Consider the following 26,715-nt stretch of genomic DNA (forward strand, 5'->3'; position numbering starts at 1 on the left):
TGTTTTCCGTTCTATTCGTCCCAGCGTGGAACACCGCTAGTTCAAACGAACTGCAAATAAGCTGATGTACGGACACATGCTGACAGAGATTTCCGCTCAAAATTGGCCGGTGCGAGCGGTGCCTTTTTCGGGAAGACGCCGCCAGCATATGAACCCGTACTGCTGCTTCCGGCAGCAATGTACCTGGGTTAGGCAGGTGCGCGGCCCTTGCGCTGGCCCGCCTACCATCCAAGGACGCGGATCTTCTCGACATCTCCCGCGTATTTGGCACGTGGTTCCCACCTCCTGCCCCCAACGCCAACAGAGCCATGCGAAACTGCTCGAGCGACGCTCTGTTGCGAGAGATACCGGCGATTCTGACACGGGGTTGCTATTGCAGAGTTGGGCTGATTCGACGTCTTCACTAATGAGGTCATGGGCACGTATCTGAATACCAAATCATGGCCATTTTGGATGCATGTTAATCCTCGCGCTGATGCTGGATGTTGCAACAAAGGAAGTGTAAAATGTGGGGAGGGGAAGTGCAGAGCCGTGCCCAAGCAAAAGCCGCACTTGTCGACATTGGTGTGGTGCGGACTTCGCGACGCTGCAGTTGTTTGTTTTATTTTCATGGGTGGCAATCAGGCAGCCAGACATGCGGACTTTCGCGCTGTCGCTGGTGTGCTTCAAGTGACCGCTCCTTGAACAGCAATTAGGTACCGCCCGCATTAAAGTTGTCTCAATCCCTCAAGAAAAAACCCCAGCGGTTCCAGAATATATTTTTCTGCCGACAGCTACATGCGTGTCGGTTACTGGTACGGCTCGTCTCACGAGCCTCATATGCACTATCGAATATTGGCTGGGATAGAAGCTGGATTAGCTTCATTCTAGTAGCCTCCAGCGAAGCAAAAACCGGATTAGAACTACCATCAGTTGCTCCAGAAAACGAGGGAGCGCAGCTTGTCCCTTTCCTGAATGCCTCGACGGACAAAATAAAAAACAAAGCGAGCTCGGCGAAATCACAAAAAGTAAACAGGTTATTTTTCAGTTGCAAATCCCTCAAAAACCTTTGTCACTTTTTGGGCCACTGCGCAAAGTTCAGCAATTGCGGCTGCATCCTGGCCGAATGCAAAGCGGGGCGGCGGGCCAACTGAGGCCAGGAGCCGGAGTTCCTCGATCGCCCTGGGGAACAGGAATATGTGGTTGAGGCTACCAAGGTTGTCTAGCAAATCAAACAGCATGCTGACACTTGCGGCGTCCCAGCGCTGGCTGTTGCTTCTGTCGCTGAACAGCCAGAGGTGCCGCAGGCTGTGGCCCCCATATTGCACATGCCTCGGCGCTTTTGTCGCCGCAGATAAGCCCGGGGCAATGTTTATCTGCAACGATACCAGCTGCGGCTGCTGCACCACAAAGCCAATCAAGCCGTCGACCGTAAATGTCCACCCCTTGAGCATCAGGAACTGGATCCTGGAACATTCGACCTGCCCCACAGGAACCGTGCCAGAAACGGCAGCGGGGTATTCGAATGATGTCAGCCGCGGGTGCGACAGCACTGATTCCAGCATGCTGGCAGCCTGGTCACTGCGCAGTGACGATCCGTGCCAATACGCCTGATCAAACAGCTCCAGCGTTTCCAGACGCGGAAACCGGTCTTGGTCGATGATCAGGCGTCCAGGATCAACTTTGAAATTAAACTTGAGCGCTTGCAGATTTGGCAGCGGATTAGCCAAGAATAGGTCATGCAGTGCCATGTACACGCGGTCATCGACGGCAATATCGGCCGACCGAAAGTTGTCGCAGAACAGCTCCTCGATGTTGGGGAAGAAGCACGAGCTTGCAGGCGGGTACTTCTGGGCGACGCCACTGCTGAGCGAATAGTGCAGGCGGCGGAGCTGTGGGAACAGGACCTGCTCGGCGACAGCAACTCGGTTACTCTCGGTATTGTGGAGGTGCTTTGTAGTGAAAAAGATGCGCGCCAGCACATTGCCCGAGACCAGCCCAATGTCTAAATGCTTGACATATGGTGCGCATCGCCGGATCAGGCTGAACAGGTGCGATGGCGAACTGTCCAGCAGCCGGTGAAACGAGAGCGAGTGAAGCAGATGCAAAGCCTCGTCAAGGGTGGGGGTGGAAATAGCAGTTTGGGCTATGGCATGCTGGTAGGAGATCTGCTCTGCGCTGGGAACCGAGTAGAGTTCCATATCCAGGTAGGTGTTGTGCAGATGTGGGAATGCAGTGCTGACATAACACAGATATTCTAGCGGCACCGACATGTTGTTGTGCATCCACACGGCCAGCAGCTTGGTATTAAGTCGAATGTCGAGTGGGATTGCTGTGAATGGTGGCTGCTCCTGCCAGCGGATGTCTTTGTGGCTCGCTGGTATGAAAATGAACAGGCCGTGAAGCAAGTGCCGGTACTCTGGCGGTACACACACAGGAACCGCACTGGCCTCGTCGCAGGTTGCGTATCTGAAATAGTACGGCAGTGCAGCGTGGCGCCAGGCACGGTTTACATACAATACCGCCGGGCTCCTTGATCGTATATACTCATGTACTTGTTTGTGGTAATAGCTGCGCGATTGCGGTGAGCGGCGCTTAAAGAACTGATCAATGTACTCGCAGTTGGTGGCATGGCGCAGCACATGTATGAGTATGCTGTACGGGAGAAACATGGCGCGGGCGAAGAGTGACAGCTAAGCCTTTCTTTGGAGACGAGTAGAGACGACAGGCAAGAAAAAAGCTGTACATAGTAGCAGGGGCAGGCGTAGGTCAGCATGCCCAGCACATGTCTCTGTCCACAAATCAGCTAAATACGTCGATTTTCACCCAGCTGCTGCCTTCTTTTGATTTCTTCAAAGAAAAGGGGCACGAGATTGGCTGCACTGTCATAACATATTCCCGGTTTCTAGCCGGTAAATGTCTAGAAAAGGCGTCTGGAAGATAGCGTAAGTAGGAGTCTAGGAAAGGGGCTATGTGCAAAATGATATGCGGCCAACGCAACTGCACACACCAGCACATGGCTTTGAGTGGATCAAAGAGCGTCGTCTGGGATCGAGGGATCAAGCAGTCGCACAAATTTTGGCTGGCAAGAAAAAAGCTGCTGCTGCTGCTTCTGGGCTTGTGCCGAAAGGTTGCTTTCTTTACAGTTCCAATTACTAGCACCTTTGCGCATTTGCCTTCACATCAGCAATGTCAGCAGTTCAGCGGCCACTCGTTATCGCGGAGGAGAGGAGCAAGGAGATCAGCGTTGCAGACGTTGAAAAGAAGCTGGGCAAGTTCCTGACCAACGAGGCGGGACTCCAGGCAGCCCCCAGCGGCACCTCGCAGCAGCTCCAGCTCTTGCTTGAGGGCATCAGCGGAGCTGCCGATGGTGCTGACAAGAGCGGTGACGACGAGGACAACGAGTAGGGCGGGCGCGCTCTCTGCGCACGGCATAATAAATACTTGTAAAGCTGGAGAAGAAATATTGAGGCAGTTGTATATAGCGTTAAAGAAAGGACTATTGAAGAGGCAACGAGGGGGTGCATTACTCCCACGACGATTCGACTGTCTCGCGCACTCGCCGCACGTACTCCTTGCGGTTCTCCCGATACAGGGAGGCAGCTTCGGCGTTGGCAGGGCTGTTTGGGTTCGGGTCGTGCAGCAGACTCTGGATGGAGGTCAGGATGGCAGCCACATCGTAGGTGGGTGACCAGCGGTTCTGCAGAATGTCCAGACACAGCTCGCCGTTGGCGTAGACGTTGGGGTGGAACATCTTTGACGCAAACCGAACAGTGGGCGGCTTGTTTGGGTATGTCTCGTCAAATGTCAGGACCAGCTTGAAGGTCCCGTCCTCGAATGGGGTGTCGGCTACAGTGGCAATGGTTGTGGCGGGGATGGGCATCAGTGGTTGATTGAGGCGTCTAGTCAGCAAAGGAGAGCCGAGCAGACATTGCAGAGGGTAATAAAGTACGCCAGAGGCATGTGTCGCTTACCTGGGCCGAAAATAACGGCATTCCAAACCATGATGTTGTCTGGGCACGGTGCACCCGAAATTCCACCGGGCGGGTCGCTCTGCAGGCGCTTAAAGTCACGCATAAGTCGGCGGCGAGTAGGGGTGGACATTGTGTGTTTGCCAGCAAGAGTAATAAATGGCGGTTGGAGCAAAGTAGAAAAGAACTATAGAATGCCAGGTCCACGCGCAGGCTGCCATCACAAGACTACGCTGATCAGATATCGGCCGGTACTTGATTTGATCTCCGCCCGCGCGCCGCAAGAAAAAAACTCCTTAAATGGCACCAGCGTCCTGTGGCCCTGCGCCAGAGCCAGTTTGCTTTTCCCTTCCTTTTTTTTATTTTCAATCGTCAGCCAATTTTTCTTGTTTTTCCACAAACAACACTTTCAACGACTCTAGGTACACCAGAAGGTAAGTTGGCCCACCCCCGCTCCTTTTCAAGAGCCTGATTTCTGCGTCCTTGCTCTATACCAGTCTCTCTAAAATCCATTGTGAATTTGGCATAGATCAACTTTGAACAATGTTCAACTCGAGCAGCTCTTTTGGCGGCGGAGGCTCGAGTGGCAGTGGATTCGGCGGGTTCAACCAGGCCAGCAACACCACTGCGACGCGTACCGGCTTTGGCGCGTTCGGGCAGAGCAACAACACTGGAAATACGTTTGGTAATGCTAGTGGGGCGTTTGGCCAGTCAAACACGGCGGGTGGGTTTGGAAACACGCCTGGTGGTTTTGGTCAGGCCAGTAGCAGCGGCACGACTGGATTTGGGCAGTCGGCGGCAACCGGCTTTGGGCAGAGGACTGCTGGCACTGCGGCTACGGCTGGGGCATCATCAGGCATGTCGACGTTCGGGCAGTCGGCCGCAGGCGGGTTTGGTCAGCAGACTGGTGGTGGGATGTTCGGTCAATCGTCGGCCGGCGGAGGAGGATTTGGCGGTGCTGCGGCCACCAGCACGTTTGGCGGTGCACTTGGCAATACCAACACGGGTACAGGTCATACGCCGTTTAAGGAGCACATTGAGCGCAATCCCACAGGCGCCAAGGAGGCCTACCAGAACATCTGCGCGATGAACGAGTATATGAACTTTTCTCCTGAAGAACTGCGGTTGCAGGACTACCTTGCCAACCGGAAGCAGCCGGGTGCGGCCGGAGCTTCGGGCTTTGGAACCGCCAGCACCGCTGGGTTTGGGCAGACTAGCGCTGCTGGGGGATTCGGCAGCACCGGCAGCACTGGGTTTGGCCAAACCTCGGCGGCAGGCGGCGGCGGTTTTGGTCAGACTAACACAGCCACAGGCTTTGGCCAGACCAGCAATGCGCCAGCATTTGGCCAGGCGAACACCAGCACCACTGGGTTTGGCGCAAACACGTTTGGCCAGTCGAATACGGGCGGAGGGTTTGGCCAGGCCACCAACACTGGCGGAGGGTTTGGTCAGAACAACGCGACGACTGGGTTTGGCGCCAATACCGGCTTTGGCGCTGCCACCAACAAGCCTGCCTTTGGGCAGAGCGCAGCAACCGGATTTGGCCAGACAAGCACGTCGGGCGGGTTTGGTGGCGGTGCCTTTGGAGCCGCAGCAAACAAGCCGGCGTTCGGGCAGACCAGCGGCACCGGGTTCGGGCAAACCTCTACGGCCACAACAGGCTTTGGAGGCGGCAGCTTTGGATCATCGGCAGCGCCTGCGACCACTGGGTTTGGCGCAGCAACGACAACTGGGTTCCCTCAGTCAAGCACGACAGGGTTCGGCCAGGCACCCAACACTGGGTTTGGTCAGACCAGCACTGCAGGCACGGGCCTGACTTTTGGTGCTGCGGCGAACAAGCCGACATTTGGCGGGTTTGGCCAGACCAACACGTCAGCACCGGCTGCATCCGGTGGGCTGTTTGGAGCGTCAACTGGAACCACCGGAGGCTTTGGCCAGACAAACACCAGCACTGCCGGCGGTCTGTTTGGATCCAATACCAACGCCGGTAACGCTGGCGGGGGTCTGTTCGGATCTAACGCCAACGCGGGCACTACTGGAGGAGGGCTATTTGGCAACAAGCCTGCTACTAGCGTGGCAGGCGGCGGGCTGTTTGGGTCAAATGCCAACACGGCTACCAACACTGGAGGTGGGCTGTTTGGCTCCAACGCGAACACAGGGACCACCGGTGGGGGACTGTTTGGCACCAACAGCACCAACGCGGCTACCAACACTGGCGGCAACCTCTTTGGGGCCAACAGCGCGAACATGGGTAACACTGGAGGAGGGCTGTTTGGCACCAACAACACGGCCACCAGCACCGGCGGAGGGCTGTTGTTTGGTAGCAAGCCCGCTACTGGGGCAACAGGCGGCGGCCTCTTTGGCTCCAGCAACACTGCCAGCACCAATACTGGCGGCGGCCTATTCGGTTCCAGCACCAACACCGGAGGCGGCCTCTTTGGTGGTTCTAAGCCTGCGTTTGGGCAGCCAGCAGCTGGCACGGCTGGCGGTGGTCTGTTCGGCTCCAGCACCAACACCGGTGGTGGGCTATTTGGTGGCATGCAGAACCAGCAGCAGACGCCCAGCATGCAGCAGCCGCTTCAGCTTGGGCAGCTGTCGGCCCAGATCGACAAGCAGCCGTACGGCACCAGCTCGCTGTTTGACACGACGAAGCTTACTGGAAAGGCCGGGCTGTTCACCAAGACCGGCAGCAGCCATCTGACCGCCACTCCCCTGCGCTCATCGATCGTCGAGCAGTCCACCGTCGAGAAGGAGCGCGAGCTCAAGAAGCGGGGCCTGAGCCTGCACTCGATTAGCTCGCCGCAAACCGCAACCAGCAGCCGCCTGCGCTCACGTGGATTTGTTGCGCCGACTACGGCCAAGCGATCGTCACTGGGCATCTCGGCTGCGGGCATCTCGTCGCCGTCTGTTGCCACTGCGCATGTGCCGGCCATCACTGGCTCTAGCGCTGACAACTCGCGTCGCGAGCCTGTTGCGCTGTTTGGGCGGGATGGGTTCTTGTCGCCGGCTCCTCAGACTCCTCGGTCCAGTGTCAAGCGGCTGGTTATCAACCGCAAGCCTGCTGAGAGCGGATTCACTGCTGCCTCCTCGTCGCCGGTGGCTGCAGCAGTTGCTGCAGTTCCTGCCGAGCCTGCCAGTCCGTGGACAGGAGTGAAGCGGACGCAATCAATGGCGGCTGACCCCGAGGAGTCGCCGGCTGCTGTTGTTTCGGCGCCAAAGGTTGTGTCCCAGGCAGAAGCCGAGAGCGATGCCGAGAGTGATGCTGAGAGCGATGCTGAGAACGACGATGGCGAGTACTGGATGGCTCCGAACCTGGCGGAGCTGCGCAGCATGCCTGAGCAGAAGCTGCGGGCGGTCAAGGAGTTTGTCGTTGGTCGCAATGGCGTGGGTCAGGTCCGGTTTATGGAGCCTGTTGACCTGACCAGTGTTGGCTCGCTTGGATCTATTGCGGGCGGAGTTGTCCTGTTCGACGACCGCGTGTGCACAGTTTACCCTGACGAGACCAACAAGCCGCCTCGCGGGCAGGGTCTGAATGTCCCTGCCATCATCTCTCTTGATGACTGCTGGCCCAGCGACCGCTCGACAGGCAAGCTTATCACAAAGGTGGACGATGTCCGTGTGCGCAAGCATATCCGGCGTCTGAAGAAGGCTGAAGACACCGAGTTTATCAGCTTCATCGACGGCACTTGGGTCTTCCGCGTGGAGCACTTTTCGCGGTATGGACTGGAGGACGACATGTACGATGATGATGACGACGGAGATGACGACGACGATGACGACTATGTGATGGTGAAGGCTGGAGAGGAGAACAAGAAGCAGGGTTTTTCTAAGGCCACCGCGGCATCAGCGGTAGGAGCGCAGGGCCATACGGGCGGCTCGCGTGCGGTGGCCCAATCCCAGCCCAAGGAGGAGAGCATCTCGCCAGATGGAGATGCGGATGCAGATATGGATATGGAGAGTGGAGGAGTGAGCAGCAGTGGCGAGCAGGGCATGGCAGCCACGCAACAGCTGCCAGCGTCAAGGGGACGTGCCCCGGCTATGCGTGCATCGCTGTTTCCAAAGCAAACTTCAGGCATGGACATGGGCCAGACGATCGATGGGCATGCTGCTGGTTCTTTTGGGCGGTCCGCAAAGCATAGGCAGGATGATGGGGCGGAAAGCCAACGGAGGCCATTGGAAGCCCTGGCCAGGAATGGCTTTGACCGCGCCGAGCCCCAGACCGCCAACCCATTTGTGCTAAGGGCAAAGCCGGCACCTAAGCAAGGCCGTCGGGCTCGTGGATTTGGCAGCCGGGACAATATGTCGGGTGTCACTTCAGCGACAGGCGCTCCATCGCTCGCAGCGCCGTCAATCGATGCGCTGGATTTGCCATCACCCAGCAAGTACTTGCGGACCAGTGAGCCGCGAATCGTACGTGACCTGCTGGCCCAGCCCCAGCCGTACTCTGCGTCTGTCACCCATGGCCGGTCTGGTGTGGGTGCCGATGCCGGAATGATGATGGCACGTAGCTTCCGCGTCTCGTTTGGCCCGCAGGGGCAGCTTGTGTACCTCCAGAGCGGCGGCTCCAAGGCCAAAGGCGGCGCATCGACAGCGCTTGTTATTGACAGCCTCTCTCGTCACATCCATGCAGCACCTGGCAAATCGTCGACTATTGCTCAAAGCACAGACGCCGACGGTTCAGACGCTATCCTGGAAACCCAGCGGCAAATGCACATGAGCCTGATTCGCGCGCAGTGGGAGCACGCCCACATTGAGTGGTCGGTGGCGACAGCTTGCCCAGCAGTGACATTTCGTGACGGAACGACTATCGCGTCGGTGGTCGGAGCGCTGTCTCGAATCGACAGCGACGCATCAAAGGCGATCCCCCAAGAGGAGTCGCGCATTCTGGAGCTGGCGGCGGTGCTGTTTGACGAGCTGGCGGCGGAAGAGAACGAAGACGAGCTCACCAGCGAGCAGCTCGCACGCATCCGCACTGTTCGCCGCAGGCAAGGCTTGACGCGCTGGCTGATGTCAGCGGTCCACGAGTCAGTGCAGAGCGACCTGGTCCATGCTGGGGAATCCGCATCGCCATCGGCATCATCGGTGTTTGCCCTGCTCTCTGGAAACAAGATCGAATCCGCGTGCCTGTCAGCAATCTCTCACCGCGACTACCGCTTGGCGACTCTGGTCTCGCAGTGTGGCAGCGGTGCTGTTGGCGGAGGCGGCAGCGACACGCAGTTCCAGGAGTTTGTGCGCACGCAGCTCCATCGCCTCGAGGAAGTCGGCGACAGCAAGACCTTCCCCAGCAGCTATCGCCGTGTGTACGAGCTGCTGTCAGGCAATGTCGAGTGGGAGGCATCGCAGCTTCCAAGATCGTCGTCGTCGGGCTGCTTTGTGACGCGTGGTCTTGACTGGAAGCGCGCGTTTGGCGTGACTCTGTGGTACGCGCAAGCGCCAGCGGACCCTATTGCAGGGGCTGTGCGGCAGTATGAGCGCATGTTCAAGGAAGGCTCTCTGTCGTCGGGCACTGCGGTGCCGTCGCCGATTGCTCCTCCGCTGCCGTCGTGGCTCTTTGCTGATGGCGAGCTCTCGCAGCGCACCAGTGCGCTGGCCGAGTTTGAGCAGGCAGACTCCCATTTGGCCAAGCGAGCCGTCACTCTGTCGCGGAGCAGCGTGTGGGATGCTGCGTTCCAGCTGCTGAAACTCTTCAGCGAGCCGACCATGCCTCTGGAGAAGGCGCTGGTATCCGAGTCATTCACTGCTGCGCGCGGCGACTCGCGTCTAGCCACTGTTATGGCGTGGCTGCTCAGTGCTGTCAGGCAGTGCCGTGGATTCGAGGATGCTCGGCAAGTTGCTGGCGGCAAGCTTATATCGCTTGCTTACGACAGCATGCTCGCGGGGTGGGCGTTCCAGCTCGAGACCCTCGGTCTGTGGCAGTGGTCGTGTTATTTGCTGCTGCAATTGTCGAGCGACTTGCACAAAACCCACGCGATCCGGGCGCTTCTTGACCGCTCGCTGACCAGCTCGACCCCAAACGGTGCCCTGGTACCGGCTGCGGTCAGCGAGCTGCTGCCAAAATCCTCTCTTGGCGCCGGTGACATGGGCAGTATTGAGCAGCAGGTGCGGTTTGTACGCAACGACCTGCATCTTCCTGAGCTGTGGCTGTACGAGTCGTACGCTAACCGCAGCCGGTATGATCGCCAGCTGATTGAGGCCCATTCTGGCACCCAGCAGCTGGCCTTCCTTACCGGCCGCCGTGCTCAGACATCGTCACCGGCTGTGGTTGCGGCGGCGCCGCTCTTCAACCCAGGCATCTTTGCCGGCAGCCAGCTGGCGCAGTTCGCCAGTCCTTTGGCCACGGTTGCGCTGGATTCGGCCGCTGTGGCCGTGCTGCGTGAGGTCGCCTGGCTGATTGGCGCCCGCCGTCTGTCGTCAGCCCACCTGCTGGTCATGCAAAAGATCGCCCCTGATGCCATCCTGCGCGGCGACTACCGGCTGCTGTCCAAGGTGCTTTCATATCTGGATCCGGCTGTTACCAGCCCGGGCGGCAGTGGTGCGTGCGTGCCGGGCGAGAGCTGGATGTGTGGCGGCCAGGTGTACAAGTCGTTCCTGGTTGCCGTCGAGGACCTGCCAGCGATCCTGAAGCAGCTTGCGGCAGCGAAGCAGATCGACGAGCAAAGCAGCACTGTGCAGCAACTGACCGAGCAGGTCAAGCAGATCTACTCGCAAATGGCCACGCTGCTGTCGTCTCTGCCGTCGCTGTCGGCCAGGTTCGAAGCCTTCTCTAAATCAATGGACGCGTCGCTTGGGTTCTATGACGGCACGGAGGTGTTCTGGTACTCGGCCCGCGAGGCCCGCGAGCTGCGGATCAAGTATTCTGTCGCTATTTCCGAGATGGCCACCGTTGTCACTGGCCAGGTCCAGCAGCTGGAATCATGCTTCCCTGGCCTCGCTTCTAGCAGCAGCCGTGCTTCGCCGCTGCACCTGCAGACTGCCATCCCGGCTATGCTGCCGCTGGCCGAGGACATGCGCATCCTGCGCACATACCAAATGGCCCAGACGTGCTTTGACTCGCTCGTTGCTGACGAGCTTGAGGCTTGAATAGTTTTTTTCTCGCTTTTAAATACATCATTCATTTGGTAATTCTTGATCTAATCACTAAAAAACTTCGAGGGCGTTTTTTTCTGCGCTAAAGATCCAAAAGGCATGCTTGTCCCCGGTTGGTTCTGTTCTAGCTAATTTGCCTACTCCACTCCTTTTTTATATAGCCATATTAACTCTTATTGTCAAAACATGGGCAAGTCGAACGGCAGCAGCAAGCAGTCGGCACTGAAGCGGCTGCGCTCCTCTCTCTCGGCAGCCGGCCTGACCGGCCCCAAGGCGCATGTCACCAAAAAGGACAAGAAGCGCGGGGTAACAAAAGCCAGCGGCCGCAACGAGGACCGCAAGCAGAAGCTCAAGGCGATCCAGTCAGCAATGAACCCGTTCGAGCTGCAAGTGAACCGCAAGAAACTAAGCGTTTTGGGCTTGAAGCGCAAGGACGAGCAAGTCAACGTGGCCGTGGCCCGACAGAAGGCCATGGAGAAGCGCAAGGCAACAATTGGCAGCGAGCGCAAGAACCGCAACAAGGCCGGCGCCTTTATCGATCGGCGTATTGGCGAGAACGACGCAAAGATGGATCCTGAGGAGAAAATGCTGCAGAGATTTACGCTTGAGCGGCAGAAGCGCAGCCGCAACTCATCCATGTTCAACCTGGAGGACGACGATGACGTTGAGGGAGCGATTACGTCCTTGACACATTTTGGCCAGTCTCTGGATGACATGGATACGTTTGACGATATGGTTGGCAGCGACGATGAGGGCACGGGGGCGATTGACCGGGACACTGTTGCTGGTGACCACTTTGGTGGATTTGAGCAGGAGGGCCCAGCGCGCAAGAAGACAAAGGCCGAGGTCATGCAGGAAGTCATTGCCAAGAGCAAGCAGTTCAAGCACGAGCGCCAGCTGGCCAAGGAGCAGGACGACGAGGTGCGCCAGGAGCTTGACGACGACTTCGCCGCCGTCCGTGCACTGCTGTTTGACGGCGACGACGATTCCAAGCCTATGATGAAGGCTGCCGATGGCGAGGACAACGATATGGATCAGTCGTACGACGCTGCAGTGCGCGAACTGATCTTTGAACAGCGGGCCCGTCCGCAGGACCGCCTTAAGACCGAGGACGAGCTCATCCGTGAGGAGAAGGAAAAGCTCGAGCGGGCAGAGCGCCACCGGCAGCGGCGCATGGACGGCTTGCCCTCCGACTCAGAGCCCGAGTCAGACGACGAGGATGGCCTCAAGAAGGGGTATGCTGCGCAGAGCAACCGTGCGCCTGAGGCCGACGATCTTGGTGATGATTTCGCTGTGGCCGACAGTGACGATGAGGGCAATGCCGCCGATATTCAGCTTGGAGCCGGCCTTGGTGCCGAGGAGTCGGAGGATGAGGATGATGAAGATCGCAGTGATGGGTCAGATGAGGACAGTGATAGCGAGGACAATGACGACGAGGGCAGTGACCTTGGTGACAGCGATTCCGAGACAGAGTCGGAGCCAAAGAAGGTAAAAAAGGTTACCAAGGCCCTAAAGGTCTCTGCCGACTCAAAGCCATCGTCATCCGATGATGCCCTGCCGTTCACATTTACTGCGCCAGCCGATTACGACCAGTGGCTCGAAATCGTCGGCGACTACACACTTGAGCAGCAGCTGGTGGTGATCAAGCGTCTACGCACGCTGTATCACATTCGCCTCTCACCACAGAACAAGGAGAAGCTCTCCAACTTGTGCATCATTCTGCTGGAGCACCTTGCCGTTCTGACTGAGCAGGATCCGCCGGTACCCATGGTGATCATTGACGAGATCTCGAAGCACATTGGCGAGCTCATCTCTATTGATGTTGACCGTATTGGCGAGCACTGCCGGCAAACAGTCATTGAAATCCACATGCGCATTCTGGCAGCGATCAAGGGCTCAGCGGGCACTGCCGAGAAGCACGTCACTGCCCCAGCGGTTATGCGCCCGTCGGATGTCGCGCTGATGCGCCTGTTTGTCTCGCTGTTCTCATCGTCTGACCGGTACAATTCGGTGGTCACACCGATGCTCATGGCAATGTGCCAGTTCCTGTCGCAGTACACGTTCACTGAGGTCAATGACTTTGCTGCTGGCCTGGTTCTGGTTGGCATCATCCATGAAACCCAGCGTTTGTCGCGGCGCTTTGTCCCTGAGACGCTTAGCTTTTTGTTCGCGACCCTGTCTGCCACTGTCTGCGATCCAGCCAACTCGAAGGACTGGAACGGCCAGTTCCCGCTGTCGAAGCGGCAGCGCGAGGCATATGGAGCCTTGTGTATTTCTGACAAGTCGTCGACTGTAGCGCCGGTCACCTGGGCATGGCTGTCCGCTACTTTTGGCGATGAGGGCGAAATTACCACCGCACAAAAGCTAGGTGTTCTGCGATCGTGCTTGCTGCTCGCGCGCAAGTACATTGACGTGTATTTTTCCACACCTGCATTCATCGAGCTGTTTACCCCGCTGCAGGCGATTCTCGGCCAGGTCTCGGAGCGCACCGCAGATAAGGCACCTAAGGAGATTGGCGACCTCGTAAACGAGGTTCGGTCGTATCTCGACGAACAGCTCGAGCAGTCGCATGCCTCGCGGGCACCACTCAAGATGCAGTACCACAAGCCGCTCGCCATCCAGTCGATTACACCAAAGTTCGAGTCCAACTACAGCATCGATGCGCACTACGATCCAAACCACGATCGTAACGAGATTCTCAAGCTGCGCCGCCAGGTCAACAAGGAGAAGCGCGGTGCCGTCCGCGAGCTGCGGCGTGACGCCCAGTTCATCCAGGCTGAGCGGCTCAAGGAGATGCGTGAGAAGGACAAGACCTATGATGCGAAGATGAAGAAGGCGTGGGGTGTTTTGGAGAACGACCAGAGCGAGATGAAGAAGCTCGACAAGCTGCGTATCAAAGAGCAAAAGGGCAAAATTTAGTGGCCAGCTAGAATATATTCAAAACTTGTCTTATCCTGCTTGAACACCCCTATTAACTGTAGACTCGCTTGTTGGTTTGCGTATATGTGCTGGCAACTATTTAGCTATAATATCTGGTGAGCCATTTACTCACTTGTTTCTAAATCGTTTGGATAGATGGCACTGCTAGCAGGGCTATCATAGTCGAAGGGACCTGTAAAGTGTACATTGTGGTGAAGCATCGTAAGCCTGATTGCATGCAGTGCTCCTTACGAGCTTTGCTGATCCTGTGAACTGCTTCAACTCATTCGATGTGCTACCTTGAACCTCGTACTCTCGGCGAAGACCATCCTGAGACAGCCTCTTTAGCCACACTTGCAGGTACCCTTCATGATGGAATAGGCACTGGTACATGGGGTAGAGCAAAACTATCCAGATAGCGACAAGTGTCAGAAGCAAGTCGTACGATGCTGCAAGTCCGCACTGCCAGTCATGTAAAGCGTAGTCAGGAAGGTAACAATGCGCTAGTGTCATTTTCTGGTAGTCAAGCAAGTGGAGGATAACTGTGGCAAGCGACTCGTGGTACTCATTGAAGCAGATTTGGATATTGCGACAGCACCAGGTGATGACAAGGCACAGCGACCACATCCCCCAATTCAATGCAATGCAAGTGTAGCGGAATCCATACACATAATGGCATGACTCGTAGAAGTCTAGGTATATGACAGTAAGGCAGTCTGGGACAGCCTGTGCGACGACACAAAAGACAGTCAGGGATATTGCAAGTCCACCAACTGGTGTCAACATGCTCCAGCTGCGATATGTCTTTCCCTGAACAAAGATGCGGTCCAGCGCATAGTTTCGGAACACAACTGTACAGAAGAATACAAATCTGCACAAGGCACGCAGCCAAATAATCCATCCGCAACAGGCCCGGAACAAGCAGTCGCCCAGCATGAGGACGCTGCCCATGAACAAGCCCTAAAACCATCCAAGACCCAAGAGATACATAATTGCGACAAGCGTAAGGTTGCATGCCTTTAGTGGAAGGTACTGGGGGTTGACCAATGCGTATATCAGCATCAACGCCGTCACACAGTAGAGAACCAAACTGCTGTACACAATAATATGATCTGGTTGACCTAAAAGATCCCGTTTGTGGGGGACTCGCTTGTAATTGCGGCCCATTTCAATATCAAGTTTATGCAGTGTCCCTTGTAAAGTTGGGATATAAATCTTTATCTTTACCTATATATAAGATTTTATAGTCCAAAAAGTGTCCGACCGTCCGCTAGAAATTATTTAGGCACCCTGATCTCAGTGTGCTCACCCCGCCGATGCTTGCAATCTACAACAAGCTGGCACCAGTCCTTAATGCCTATGGTGCCAAGTACAGATTCGCCAAAGGCAGCCGATACTATGATGCCAAGGTGAATCCACTTAAGCATCTGCGTGCATACATTCGTCTATGCCAGCTTATCGAGAATGAGCAGCTTGGCAAGTCTCCCCCCCCCCAATGCTTGCCTCTGCGGACATCATGGATCCCAGGCCATGTGCGTTTGGACAAGCAAATAATCAATCAGGTGTTTATTTCGAAAACACGCGAGCAGGTTACCAAGATCAACGCAGCAAAGAGGGCAGCAATAGAGGCAAGGAAAGCAGCAGAAAAGGGCGAAAAATTGGCCGAGAAGGCTGCACACGAAGCAGCAAAGATGCCATCAGATGAAACAGAGGCCGCTGCAGCAACTGCAGCAGTAGCGGCTGATTCGCTTGCTGCTGCATCGGCGACAGTAGCAGACACTGTTGCAGCACTTAACAATGCATATGCACCAGCACCCCCAGTCTGTGCACACGACCCGGTCCAAGGGATCACACAACCTGTGTGGGATGTGTGGGGCCGGGTCGCAGATCTAACATCAAAGCCATTTAAGGCGCATGGTGATAGAAAATTCCACGGAATGGCAACAACAGATGGTGTAACGATATGCATTTTGTTGCAAGACAAGATATCCAAGGCTGATGGTGCAGTAGATGCTGATGGTGCAGGAGGTGGTGCTGCAGGAGGCAATGCTACAGCTGATTGTCGCCATATCCACCAGATCCCACAGCCAGAGCTGCAGAATCTGAAAGGCCGCTGTGTATTCATCGATCCAGGTCGGAGCGATTTGCTATACATGATGCACGAAAATAGCAGCAATGGGAAAGAAGGTGAAAGAATGCTCTACCGCTACACACGGCAGCAGCGCAATAAGGAGCTCAAGCTGCGCCACTATGACAGGATTCACTGGGCTACAAAGGATTAAGTCCCAGAAGATGCTGTCCGCAGAGCAGAGGCAGAGCTTTCCAAGCACTGCTGCCGGACCCTTAGCCCAGCAAAATTCCGTGCCTACGTTGCTACCCGTGCATCTGTGCGGTGTGTCCTAGCACCGTTTTATGCCAGCACGATGACAGCGCGAAGGTTACCAGAGCAGCAGCTCACTAAGTCAAACAAGCAGCACCAGAGGCGCTGGAAGGCCCATCCGGGTGTCGGGACCAGTCCCAAGGTGTACCCGCTTCACCGCAAGTTGCGCCTTGATTCATTCATGAACCAGGCCCGTGCAGACCACAGGCTTGCCGCGAAACTCCGGAGCAAGTTTGGTCCAGATCCAGTGCTGACCATGGGCAATTGGAGTGCGCCGATGGCCCGACACCATGCGCCGATCCGTGGCAAGGGATGGCGCGACAAGTTCAAGCACCATGGCTTTGAAGTCTATCTGATCGACGAATTCCGGATATCGTCGATGTGCCCGTTCTGCTGCGAAAAGTCACTGCAGACATTCCGGCATGTTCCCAATCCGCGGCCCTACCAGAGATCGAAGAACCCAACTGTGAAGTGCCATGGCCTTCTCCGCTGTACAAGCGAGTCATGTAAGCGGGCCATGGCACAATACAGACGAGCCTATTCGTCTCGGCTCTTGAACCGCGATTTCGCAGCAGTTCTAAACTTCAGACTCGTTTTCCAGCCACTCTGTGATTCAGGAAGTATTCCTGAACGGTTCTGTCGTTCTACGGCCATTGCTGCCAATGCTTCTGGCACCACTCTGGCAACAAAGAGGCCGCGCAAGAAGCGTGCAGCAGCAGGCGATTCTGCTGCTAGCAGCAGCGAGCCAGCGCTGAAGCGCCTACGCTGAGCAGGTCACCAAGGTGGGAGATGTCCATGGTCGACATTGCACCAACAACCATCCGACACGTTCAAATGACCGGTTCGCCGTGATGCCCTTATCGACGTGTCAACCCATGCTGACTAGCAGCCGAGCTCGCATCGCGAGCAGAGCAATTCTAGTAGTAAATAATAAGAAATAGGCGATCTAAAGGTAGGGCAGGTGTAAATGTAAACTTTTGGTCATGCTAACATAACATTGCCACTTTAAGTGCATTCGCAATACAATCGCATCCAATAGCAGACAGCGGGAAGAGAGGAGCGAAGCATGAAACTGTGATAGTCTATTAGGGCAATCCATGTAAAACTATCGTAGACCATGCCGATCAGTTTCAGTCAACAATGTTCCCGTCACCACTCCTCATTCATCTTGTGGAGGGAATCGATATTCTTAAAATAGTTAGATTTAAGGTTAATATACTAGAAAGGAAGGGCAGTGTTCTGTTGATTTTCCATACTATCTCGTTTTTGAAAAAATATTTTACCTATGCAAAATACCACGGCTGGTGTTGTTTAGCCTTTAAGAAGAGGGATAAGAGTCCACAATTGGTTAAAGCCTATATTCGAAATTCTATGACTGCGTCTTGCTTTAGAGAGCTTTCTACTTTTTAACTCTCCACCAGATGGTATCATAATCCATAGTTATTATATCCTTCCTAGAACTGTGATTCAAGTAAATACTGGAATTGCCAGCATATATAAAGAAACCATATGGCGACCTATTCAAGCTCAATCCCTCTCGGTTCTTGATGAAAAGCGCACTTATGTATGTTTGGTTTTGGACTCAGTCCAAGTGGTCAGCCATCTTAGACCGCAAATAGCCAATAAATGCAATTATCCTGTTATAGTAGATATTGGCCACTACTTTGTCACCTGGCCAATGTAGCCAGATTGCAGCTGTCATTATTCATTGGTGAAACGCTCTGAAGTTGTTCCTGTTCCTTTTTTCATAATATTTAGTATTCAATCAATAATCAATAGCAAGCAGCACTTTGCACTGCAGGACATGCATGCTATGGGCTAGATATCTTATGCCCAATCGCCGATTTGCTAACCTCTCTGCCAGATTTGAAGAAATTTGTGTTGACAAGAGTGGCTGGTCAGTTTTGTATTCTAGTGGCAGATCGCTAAATCGATCTATAACTCTGGGAGAATGGTGTGAAAAGAAAGCTTACGCAGCAATAGCTACTGGTATCGACGATGCGGTGCTTGGGCTTGGGTCGTCAAACAGCAGCGGGCGCTTGGTCGGCTTGATGTTGCGGTCATAGTCCATCAGCAGCTTGAACATGCCAGTGCCAATCGGCATTTGCTGGCCCATGATGATACGCTCAGACACACCGTGCACCATGTCGCGCTTGCCAAAGACAGCGGCGTCGAACAGGTGGTCGGTTGTCTTTTCAAACGACGCCAGCATCATGACCGAGTCATTCATCTTGGCGATACCGTACCGGGTAATGCCGAGAATCTCGCCCTTGTAGCACATTAGATCACCCAAGAGCATCAGATGGCGCTGGTCAATGACGATCGAGTATGTGGTGAAAATAGCCGCCAGCTCCTTGATCATCTGGGTGCGTGCCGCCTCAATACCCAGGATCTTGAGGTTGTCCATGATGTGGTTGCTGTGCGTATATCGTCCATCGACACCATCGGTGTTCATCGACTCGAGCAGGCCGTATCCCTCCGCAGACAGTTTTACGCCGGTGCCCTTTTCCTTCTTCATAATGACTGCCCGATGCACACTGGGCACACCATGCACAATGATGTTGGGCAGGGCACGTCTCATGACCTGTAGCTGGTAGAACAACTGCTTCTGGTTGCCTGACGACACATACACACTGAGCTTATTGGGCGGCTCCATGTGCACATTATTTCCAATCTTGAGCTTGGGCGCGCTTGCGATTGCATTGCAGATGTCGGCCAGGTCGATCTCCAGCTGCAGCTTCTTGATGACATCCATATCGATTGTGACGCCAAGATAGCAGCTGGTCGCCGTATACACCTCCTCGATGCTCTGAGTGATATCTCCTAGCAATGTGCGCTCAATACGACCCTTGACGATACGCGCCGACGACTCGCTCTCTTCATTGATCAGCTTGCATTCGACAATAGGCGTCGAAATATTCTTGGCTGCGTTGATGATCTCCTTGATGCGCGGCACACCCATCGACACGTTCATGCTAGCAATACCGGCGAAATGGAACGCCTTTAGCGTCATCTGCGTGGTCGGTTCTCCAATACTCTGCGCTCCAACGGCTCCAACCGCACTGCCAGGATCGGCACGCGATCTCTGGTACTTGGTAATACACAGGTCAAGGAACTTTTCCAGGCATATGCGGGTGACAACGAGTTTGTTGTCGACGATCCTGCGCGCCGCAGATGGTGCATTGGCATCAGCCTTACCCAGTGACCACGAAAGTATGTCTTCCAAGCTCGCCTCCACGGAATCAGCTGCCTTCGCTGCCTTCTTCCCACGGCCCTTGGGCTTAGCGGACTCGCCGGTCAGCTCAGCGGGGATGTCGTGGTATGGCTTAAGCTTGTATGCCGCACGCAGCTCGCCAAGACGTCCCGCCAGCGACTGGTGAACATACTCCTTTATCTCGTCTCGCCAGTACGAATTGGTCCAGTCAACAAACCGCGGCTCCAGGATGACCTTGTCGACGATATGCTTGATCTGGAATGGTGCCAGGTGCTCTTCATCTGGCGATACCTCGGTGGTGTTTCTGATGAACGTCCAGTTGTGGTCAAAGAGAACAGGAACACCATCACCCTCGAGGCGGTAGGGATCAAGCGAATCGCCGCCGTACTCAAACTGCACCACTGTGCCCGACGAGTTGCGCACAGATGAATCATACTGTACGCGCAGGTCCTCAAACGCCTTGACAAGACGGCGCTGCATGTAGCCTGTCTCAGCGGTCTTAACAGCTGCGTCGACAAGACCCTCACGGCCGGATCCCGCATGGAAGAAGAACTCAGTCGGGTACAGGCCGGTGTAGAAACTGCTGGCAGCGAATCCCTTCGCCTCGGGCGTGCGCGAGCGCTTCAAAAAGTGCGGCAGAGTACGGTCAGTGAATCCGTCGGCAATACGCGTGCCGCTGACAATCTGCTGGCCGAGACAGGCAACCATCTGGCACACGTTGACAGGGCTTCCCTTGGACCCGCACTGGGCCATGATCAGTGGAGCATTGAAACGGTCAAGTTCCTCCATACAGATCATACCGGCATTATCACGCACTGCATTCAGTTCTTTAGTGATGATGGCATCGAGTGTCTTCGCCTGATCACACCCTGGCAGGGTCTCAAGAACACCGCGCCGGCTCTCATCAATGAACCCGTCACACGTGCTGTACGCGTCGGCGATCAGCTTGTCCTTGCGGTCTCTCAAGATCTTGCCCGGAGTTACATCTGACAACCCGATCGAGAAGCCCTGGTTGCAACTCCAACGCGCAGACAGCTTGGCCAGGCGGTTCATGATCGCTGCAGCTTCCTCCGTGCCATAGTCGCGCAGCGCAACAAAGAAGATCGACTTCTTCTTACCGTCACCAACGACGCTCTTGTCAAGCGAACCGCACAGAAGCTCACTGTTACGAATGATCATGTAGCCGTCATTGGGGCAGAGATCAGGGATGGCAGAGCGCTTGAACATCTTGGTCTTGGTCTCCAAGTTGATGGACATCTTGGTTGCGTAGTTGGGCCGCATCAGGACGTTGATGATCTGCTTGCCCGACCAGAGCCGACGCGGCTTGATGATGCACGGCGGCGGAATGTCGATGAACACGTTGGCATCAAAGCAATAAGAGACGATCTGTGTGAACTGAGACCGATCGTAGAAGCAGTCCTTCTGCGTGATCAGGAACGCGGTGGTAATGAAATCCTGGGTGGCTCCAATGATGGGCTCGCCATTGCGCGGCGTCACCAGGTTGTTGCGAACGCCCATCAGTTCGCGTGCCTCGACACGTGCCTCTTCAGTCTGCGGCAGATGCAGGTTCATTTCATCTCCGTCAAAATCGGCGTTATAGGGAGTGCACACACACTCGTTGAAGCGGAACGTGCGCCAGGGCATCACGCGCGCCGAGTGAGCCATAATCGACAGACGATGCAGAGACGGCTGGCGGTTGAACAGCACAACATCGCCGTTGACCAGATGGCGCTCAACGATGTCGCCGACACGCAGATTGTCGGCAGTCTGCTCGCGGATCGACCGAATAAGCATACGCTTCTGGCCGCTGGAGCCAAAGACAACAAAGTTGGCACCAGGATGCACATCGGGACCGTTGCGCACGTTTTTCTGGAGCCGCTTCAGGTTGTGCGGCGTCACGCGTTCCGGGTAGGTCAGGATCTTCGCCACACGCTGCGGCACGGCAACCTCGTCGATGCGCATGTTGGGATCAGGCGAAATGACAGTACGACCACTGAAATCGACTCGCTTTCCTGACAAGTTACCACGGAAACGACCCTGCTTACCCTTCAAGCGCTGGGTGAAGCCACGGATTGGCTTGCCCACCACCGAAATGGGCACGCCAGGCACATCGCTGTTAATGTACATGGCGATGGCCAGGCCAAGATAGTCCCACTGCTCCATGATGTTGATCGTGCCAGCGCCCTGCTTCATGCCAGTCTCAATGAGCGCGTTGGTAAAGATGATCTCTGACAGCTTGACAGTCAGATCGTCTTCGTTGCTGGCACCGTCCTGAGCGACCGACGGACGAATGCAAACTGGCGGAACTGGCACGCTGGTCCACAAGAACAACTCCGGACGGCCGCTGTCCGGGTTCATTCCCATCAGCTCGCAGTCCTCGTCCGAAATATTCTTGAACAGCTGGTACACACGCAGCGGAGTCATCTCCTCGGTCTGCGCCTTCTCCACAAACGGCTTCAGCTGTGGATCGGCTTCTACCGCATTCGCGAGCGTCTTTCTGTAGTCCTCCTGCTCGTCGGCCGTGCGCTTCTGGCGGTACTTGTCATGCACAATCTTCAGTGGACCACCCTTCTTCACCACGCCATTGGTTGCCAGACAGTGTGGGCAATATGTGACCTTCTTGCAGCGGTCATTGACTGCCTTTACGATCAGGCGCATTTGCAGCCCATCGATTCCAGGGGCCCTCAGCCTGCGCAAGAACATGCGCCGATCCGACTCCTCAAGCATCACGCGTGCGCACGTCTTGCAAATATCCTGCAGAATCGTCTGCGTCATCTTGAAGTAGCCAAAGTGGAACACAGGCACGCACAGATCGATGAATCCCCAATGGCCGACACAGTCCGACATGTTTTGTCCGCACGTCTCGCAAATGTCGTTCTTGTTCGACACACCCAGCCGCGGATCCAGTACGCCATTGGGGACAGGCTTGCGAGTCTCGGCCGTGTAGAGATCGCGCTGGTTAATCACCACCTCCGCCGCCTGACGAATATCGTGTGGGCTCGGAACTCCAAACTGAATGCAATGACTACGCCAGAGAAAAATCAGGGCAGGTCAAAGGGTTAGTGACAACTGGCCGGTCGGCGTTGTGGCAGCTGGCTGTGCGGCCGCGGCTGCACTACTTACATTTGCTTCGGTGCCTGTGCTAGCACCTGCCCCTTCATTTTTCATAAAACTTGTAATATGTACTATTTTAAAAAAGAGCTTTTTAGAGTATAGATTGAAGGAAAAAGTGAATGGTATGAAAATACTGCTGCGGCCACCATTTGGATTCTGACATACAAAATCAACAATCCGAACAATAGCAGTATAATTTTTCGCATAGTGAGCAATAAAAGTTTCTTAGATATTATTAGGGAAATACTGCTATTTATTATGATCAGGTTGTTGATGAATAGTTGCATGATAGTATGAACTTCTCATCAGCTTGGAAATGAAATCAAACTACTCTGGAAAGGGTCAAGCATAAGAATTGGATTTTGAGGTGTTTCTTTTGTTTGTTATCTTTATAGGATAAATGGAGCTAGAGGAATATGTTTCAGCTTTGCTTATGAGAAGTCATAGTGTGGCAGTCATTCTTAAACTTATAAATATAAGTTGTTTGGAATTTAGCTATAGGGGGTTAATTATTATTAGGCAACAAAAGTCAATATCTCAATAGATGTGGTTAAGCAACTATAAGGAAATTATGTTCACTGAAACTTTTCCAAGATGCTGATAGCAGTTTGGGTGAAATTTATATTTCACTGAAATTGCCAGTAGTTTCAATATGCATAAATAATTATTGTACAGATAAGTAACTATGAACAACCTCCATCATCTAAGATTGACTATTGCTGACATCCTGCATAATTTGTACAGTTCAGCTATATCTGGACCCAAGTAACTAAGATATATGATAGTATGTAAACCTTCCCACCAGCCCACTATATGGTAGTTTGGCAACATCATTAGATGTTTCTTACAAGTACTGATCTCTTAAATTTTCTAAATATCAAGCATCTGCATGCTATTTGGGGCACACTAGGTGCTGTTACCTCTGGGCGGCTTTGGCTGTTGCCTACTCCGGGATGATTGTATTATTCTATAAGAGGGAGACTGTATATAGTTGCTGTTCCTTAGATCTGCAACACACTCATACGACACTGCTCTATGCTCTTTTCCGCTGAAAAGATAAATCACTAGTATACAATGATCATCCTTGACAAGTGCTGAGAATTCGGCTGCTTTTCCGCACAGAAGGGCTCTACGGCGGCCACATCTTCGGTGCTTCTAGCACTCATTTGCTACCACTACAGCCTGCAATGTTGCTCCATCTAATATAGAATAATGATTGGTGCACAATATAATGACGTCTTAATCTGTATTTATAGCCTATGTGTCATGCCGCTAGGGTGGTTCCAACTAACCCAAGGCGGATTAATCACTGAGAGTGGCGCAGCTTTATCCAGGACCGTATGCGGCTTAGATGAGGGTTCAGTATGCGCACTTGGCGCTTGCTTAAATACCCCTTGCTGGCTCCTAGCAGCAGGGATTCCTCCTGGTTTTCCAATATAATTTTGTGAACGCTTACTTTTGATTTTATCAGCACATTTACAATCATCACTAGGAGAACACGCTACCTAGTTTCCTCTTCCCTGACATTTGACCTAGGTCGTTTTAGGCACGCACTGTATTATTTAAGTATATTTTGTAGGCTATGATGAGTGCTGACAGAAGAAGGGCACCTGGCACCACATATGTTCCATACTCACTTGATAGTTTGCAGTATAGAAGCACTGCATGTGTTTTCTATCTAGTCCTTTTGCTATCATATCTCAGTAGTAATACAGCACCCGACTCAAATCTCTCGGAGATACCATCTCCTATCGTGTTTCTTGTGTTTAGCACCTGGTGGCATTCATTATTTATAGCCAATAGGTGGTTTGAGCGGAGATTCCTGCCTCTAGATGTCTATACTTATCAGGAACTGCCCACATGCATGCCGGGACAAACATCCAAAGCTGCACCTTTTCTTTGGACCCGGGCCATTACGCATACAGCTGCAGAACAGTATCTTGCAACTGCCTGTTCAAACCGATAGCAATGGCACATCAGCTCGGTCAATCTGCGATGGTAGGTGAGGGTATCTTCAAGATTGGCTGATATTGTATGAAAATAGGCATGCATGGAGGCAAAGTCCGCACCACCTGGACAAGATCATGTGGGCAGCCCACATACGCCGATGCACCTACTCCACTCCCCGCATCACGCCTTCTTTTATTCCCTTTGACGGCGAGCAGAGAAGGGATCTGCATACATCCAGAGTAGCCTCGATTCTGTTGCGAGATCTGGGCCATGACCGTTTGCAAAGAGATTGGGCTCCACAAAATACAGGTTTCGAGCAGAAATGTGCCAGATGGCCGCATCTTATGCAGATTTGTGGCCATCGCGCTGTGCAGATTCCTGTCAGCTGTGGGAAGATGAATATTTTGTACCTATGGAATGTCCTCCGTAGGGTGGGAATCAGCACCGTTTACCTGCTAGCCTTCCGAAAAATGTACCACCACATCGGCCATTTGCAAACGGTTTTGCGGGAAGCAGCATCATCTGTGGACATATAAATAGAGTCCCTCCATCCATTCTTTCCCCCTACCATCTCCAATCTATCTTCACTTTTTTATATTTGTGTACCCACTAATAATTTTTCTAATCTCTCCAGCTACTCGTCAATACTAATAATCTCTGATAAACATTGTACATAATGTTTAAACTCCCACGCTACAACAGCCCGATGACCCAGGTTATCATCGTGGGCTTCGTGTGCTTCCTCAACCCAGGCATGTATAATGCCCTCAACAGTATGGGTGGTGGTGGTCAAGTTGACCATACTACCGGATCTAACGCCAACACGGCTCTCTACTGCACGTTCGTCGTCTTCGGTGTCATTGGCGGATCGATTGTCAACCTGTTCGGTGTCCGCTGGACGATCTTTGGCTCTGGTTTCACGTATGCTCTGTACTCTGGCTCGTATATCTACCTCAACCACACCCAGAAAGGCGGCTTAACCATCGCTGCGGGAGCACTCCTTGGTGTCGGTGCCGGTATCCTGTGGGCTGCGCAAGGCATGATCATGGTTTCGTATCCGAGGGAGGAGGAGAAGGGCAAGTACATTGCCGTCTTCTGGATCATCTTCAACCTTGGTGGTATGCTTGGCGGTATTCTCCCCTTCGCCATCAACTTCCATAGTGACAAGAAGTCCCTTGCAGATGGCGTCTACATCGCCTTTGTTATCCTCGAGTGCTTGGGTGCCTTTTTGAGTCTAGCCCTGTGCCCGCCTGCGAAAGTCGTGCGTGATGACGGTTCGTCGGTCGTTCTGGTCAAGTACACCAGCGCTCGCAAGGAGGCCATTGAGATCATCAAGCTGTTCTTGAACCCCACCATGCTTGCACTGCTTCCAATGTCCTTTGCATCCAACTTTTTCTACGGCTACCAGTTCAACTGCTTTAATGGTGGCATCTTCAACGTCCGCACACGTGGCTTCAACAACATCTTCTACTGGGGATTCCAGATGGTTGGTTCGTACCTTCTGTCGTTCCTTCTAGATAAGCAAGAGTGGACCAAGCGCAAGCGTGGCCTCATCGTCTTTGGTATCGTCGCCGTGTTCTTCAATGCCATCTGGGGAGGAACTCTCAAGCTGCAGCTCCGCTACACCCACGGCCCCACCGCGAATGAAGATACCGACTATCCTGGAGGCAGCATCGACTTCACGGAGCATGGCCGTGCTGCTGGCCCGATCATCCTGTACCTGCTCTGTGGTGTCGGTGATGCCTTGTACCAGAACTTTGCCTACTGGATCATTGGTGCTCTTACCAACGACAACCTGAAGCTTTCGCGCTACGCCGGCTTCTACAAGGGCATCCAGTCACTCGGTGCCACTGTTGCGTGGCAGCTGGACGCCAAGAAGGTCACGTTTATGCACCAGCTCATTGGCAACTGGGTCTTGCTCGTCATCTCGCTCATTCCGATGTTCTATGTCGTCTGGAATTTGAAGGATCATGTCAATGATGCCATTCCTGATGATGATGCTGTTGTCACCGGCAAGGAATATACTGCTGAGGCTGATGAGAAGGTCATAGCCTAAGAGTTTACTGTATCTGTCATGCCGCTAGGGTGGTTCCATCGTACCT

The 26,715-nt window shown here is 54.1% G+C and overlaps 8 protein-coding genes across 8 annotated transcripts; 4 read left to right on the forward strand and 4 right to left on the reverse strand.

Annotated features, from left to right (window-relative positions):
• Nucleotides 1-623: 623 nt before the first annotated feature.
• DL89DRAFT_160156 (uncharacterized protein) lies at nucleotides 624-2,909 on the reverse strand. Its single transcript, XM_040883644.1, has 2 exons — nucleotides 904-2,909; nucleotides 624-824 (listed from the first exon to the last, which is right to left on the reverse strand). The coding sequence occupies exon 1, from the start codon at nucleotides 2,649-2,651 to the stop codon at nucleotides 1,017-1,019; it is 1,635 nt and encodes a 544-aa protein (XP_040743056.1). The 5' UTR covers nucleotides 2,652-2,909; the 3' UTR covers nucleotides 624-824; nucleotides 904-1,016.
• DL89DRAFT_160133 (uncharacterized protein) lies at nucleotides 2,802-3,384 on the forward strand. The gene has a single exon (XM_040883642.1). It carries the CDS (start codon nucleotides 2,951-2,953, stop codon nucleotides 3,260-3,262), a length of 312 nt encoding a protein of 103 aa, XP_040743057.1. The 5' UTR covers nucleotides 2,802-2,950; the 3' UTR covers nucleotides 3,263-3,384.
• A 121-nt stretch (nucleotides 3,385-3,505) lies between these two features.
• DL89DRAFT_223519 (ubiquitin-conjugating enzyme E2 2) lies at nucleotides 3,506-4,083 on the reverse strand (the record flags this gene model as incomplete). The annotated part of the gene is made up of 2 exons (XM_040884641.1): nucleotides 3,506-3,828; nucleotides 3,954-4,083. The coding sequence occupies 2 exons, from the start codon at nucleotides 4,081-4,083 to the stop codon at nucleotides 3,506-3,508; spliced, it is 453 nt and encodes a 150-aa protein (XP_040743058.1).
• A 47-nt stretch (nucleotides 4,084-4,130) lies between these two features.
• DL89DRAFT_160135 (uncharacterized protein) lies at nucleotides 4,131-11,084 on the forward strand. The gene is made up of 2 exons (XM_040883643.1): nucleotides 4,131-4,384; nucleotides 4,480-11,084. Exon 2 carries the CDS (start codon nucleotides 4,494-4,496, stop codon nucleotides 11,028-11,030), a length of 6,537 nt encoding a protein of 2,178 aa, XP_040743059.1. The 5' UTR covers nucleotides 4,131-4,384; nucleotides 4,480-4,493; the 3' UTR covers nucleotides 11,031-11,084.
• A 73-nt stretch (nucleotides 11,085-11,157) lies between these two features.
• Nucleotides 11,158-14,004, forward strand: DL89DRAFT_267599 (Nop14-like protein). The gene has a single exon (XM_040887568.1). It carries the CDS (start codon nucleotides 11,223-11,225, stop codon nucleotides 13,953-13,955), a length of 2,733 nt encoding a protein of 910 aa, XP_040743060.1. The 5' UTR covers nucleotides 11,158-11,222; the 3' UTR covers nucleotides 13,956-14,004.
• A 128-nt stretch (nucleotides 14,005-14,132) lies between these two features.
• On the reverse strand, nucleotides 14,133-14,906 carry DL89DRAFT_316804 (uncharacterized protein; the record flags this gene model as incomplete). Its single annotated transcript, XM_040891073.1, has 1 exon — nucleotides 14,133-14,906. The coding sequence occupies one exon, from the start codon at nucleotides 14,904-14,906 to the stop codon at nucleotides 14,133-14,135; it is 774 nt and encodes a 257-aa protein (XP_040743061.1).
• A 3,341-nt stretch (nucleotides 14,907-18,247) lies between these two features.
• Nucleotides 18,248-22,718, reverse strand: DL89DRAFT_267611 (DNA-directed RNA polymerase III largest subunit). The gene is made up of 2 exons (XM_040887569.1): nucleotides 22,673-22,718; nucleotides 18,248-22,574 (listed from the first exon to the last, which is right to left on the reverse strand). The coding sequence occupies exons 1-2, from the start codon at nucleotides 22,708-22,710 to the stop codon at nucleotides 18,305-18,307; spliced, it is 4,308 nt and encodes a 1,435-aa protein (XP_040743062.1). The 5' UTR covers nucleotides 22,711-22,718; the 3' UTR covers nucleotides 18,248-18,304.
• Nucleotides 22,719-25,195: 2,477 nt separating this feature from the next.
• On the forward strand, nucleotides 25,196-26,669 carry DL89DRAFT_283928 (MFS general substrate transporter; the record flags this gene model as incomplete). The annotated part of the gene is made up of 1 exon (XM_040889759.1): nucleotides 25,196-26,669. The coding sequence occupies exon 1, from the start codon at nucleotides 25,290-25,292 to the stop codon at nucleotides 26,667-26,669; it is 1,380 nt and encodes a 459-aa protein (XP_040743063.1). The 5' UTR covers nucleotides 25,196-25,289.
• Between the last annotated feature and the right edge of the window lie 46 nt (nucleotides 26,670-26,715).

The sequence above is a fragment of the Linderina pennispora genome (genome assembly GCF_002104995.1).
Source record: "Linderina pennispora strain ATCC 12442 chromosome Unknown DL89scaffold_7, whole genome shotgun sequence".
Taxonomy (NCBI): Eukaryota; Fungi; Kickxellomycota; class Kickxellomycetes; order Kickxellales; family Kickxellaceae; genus Linderina; species Linderina pennispora.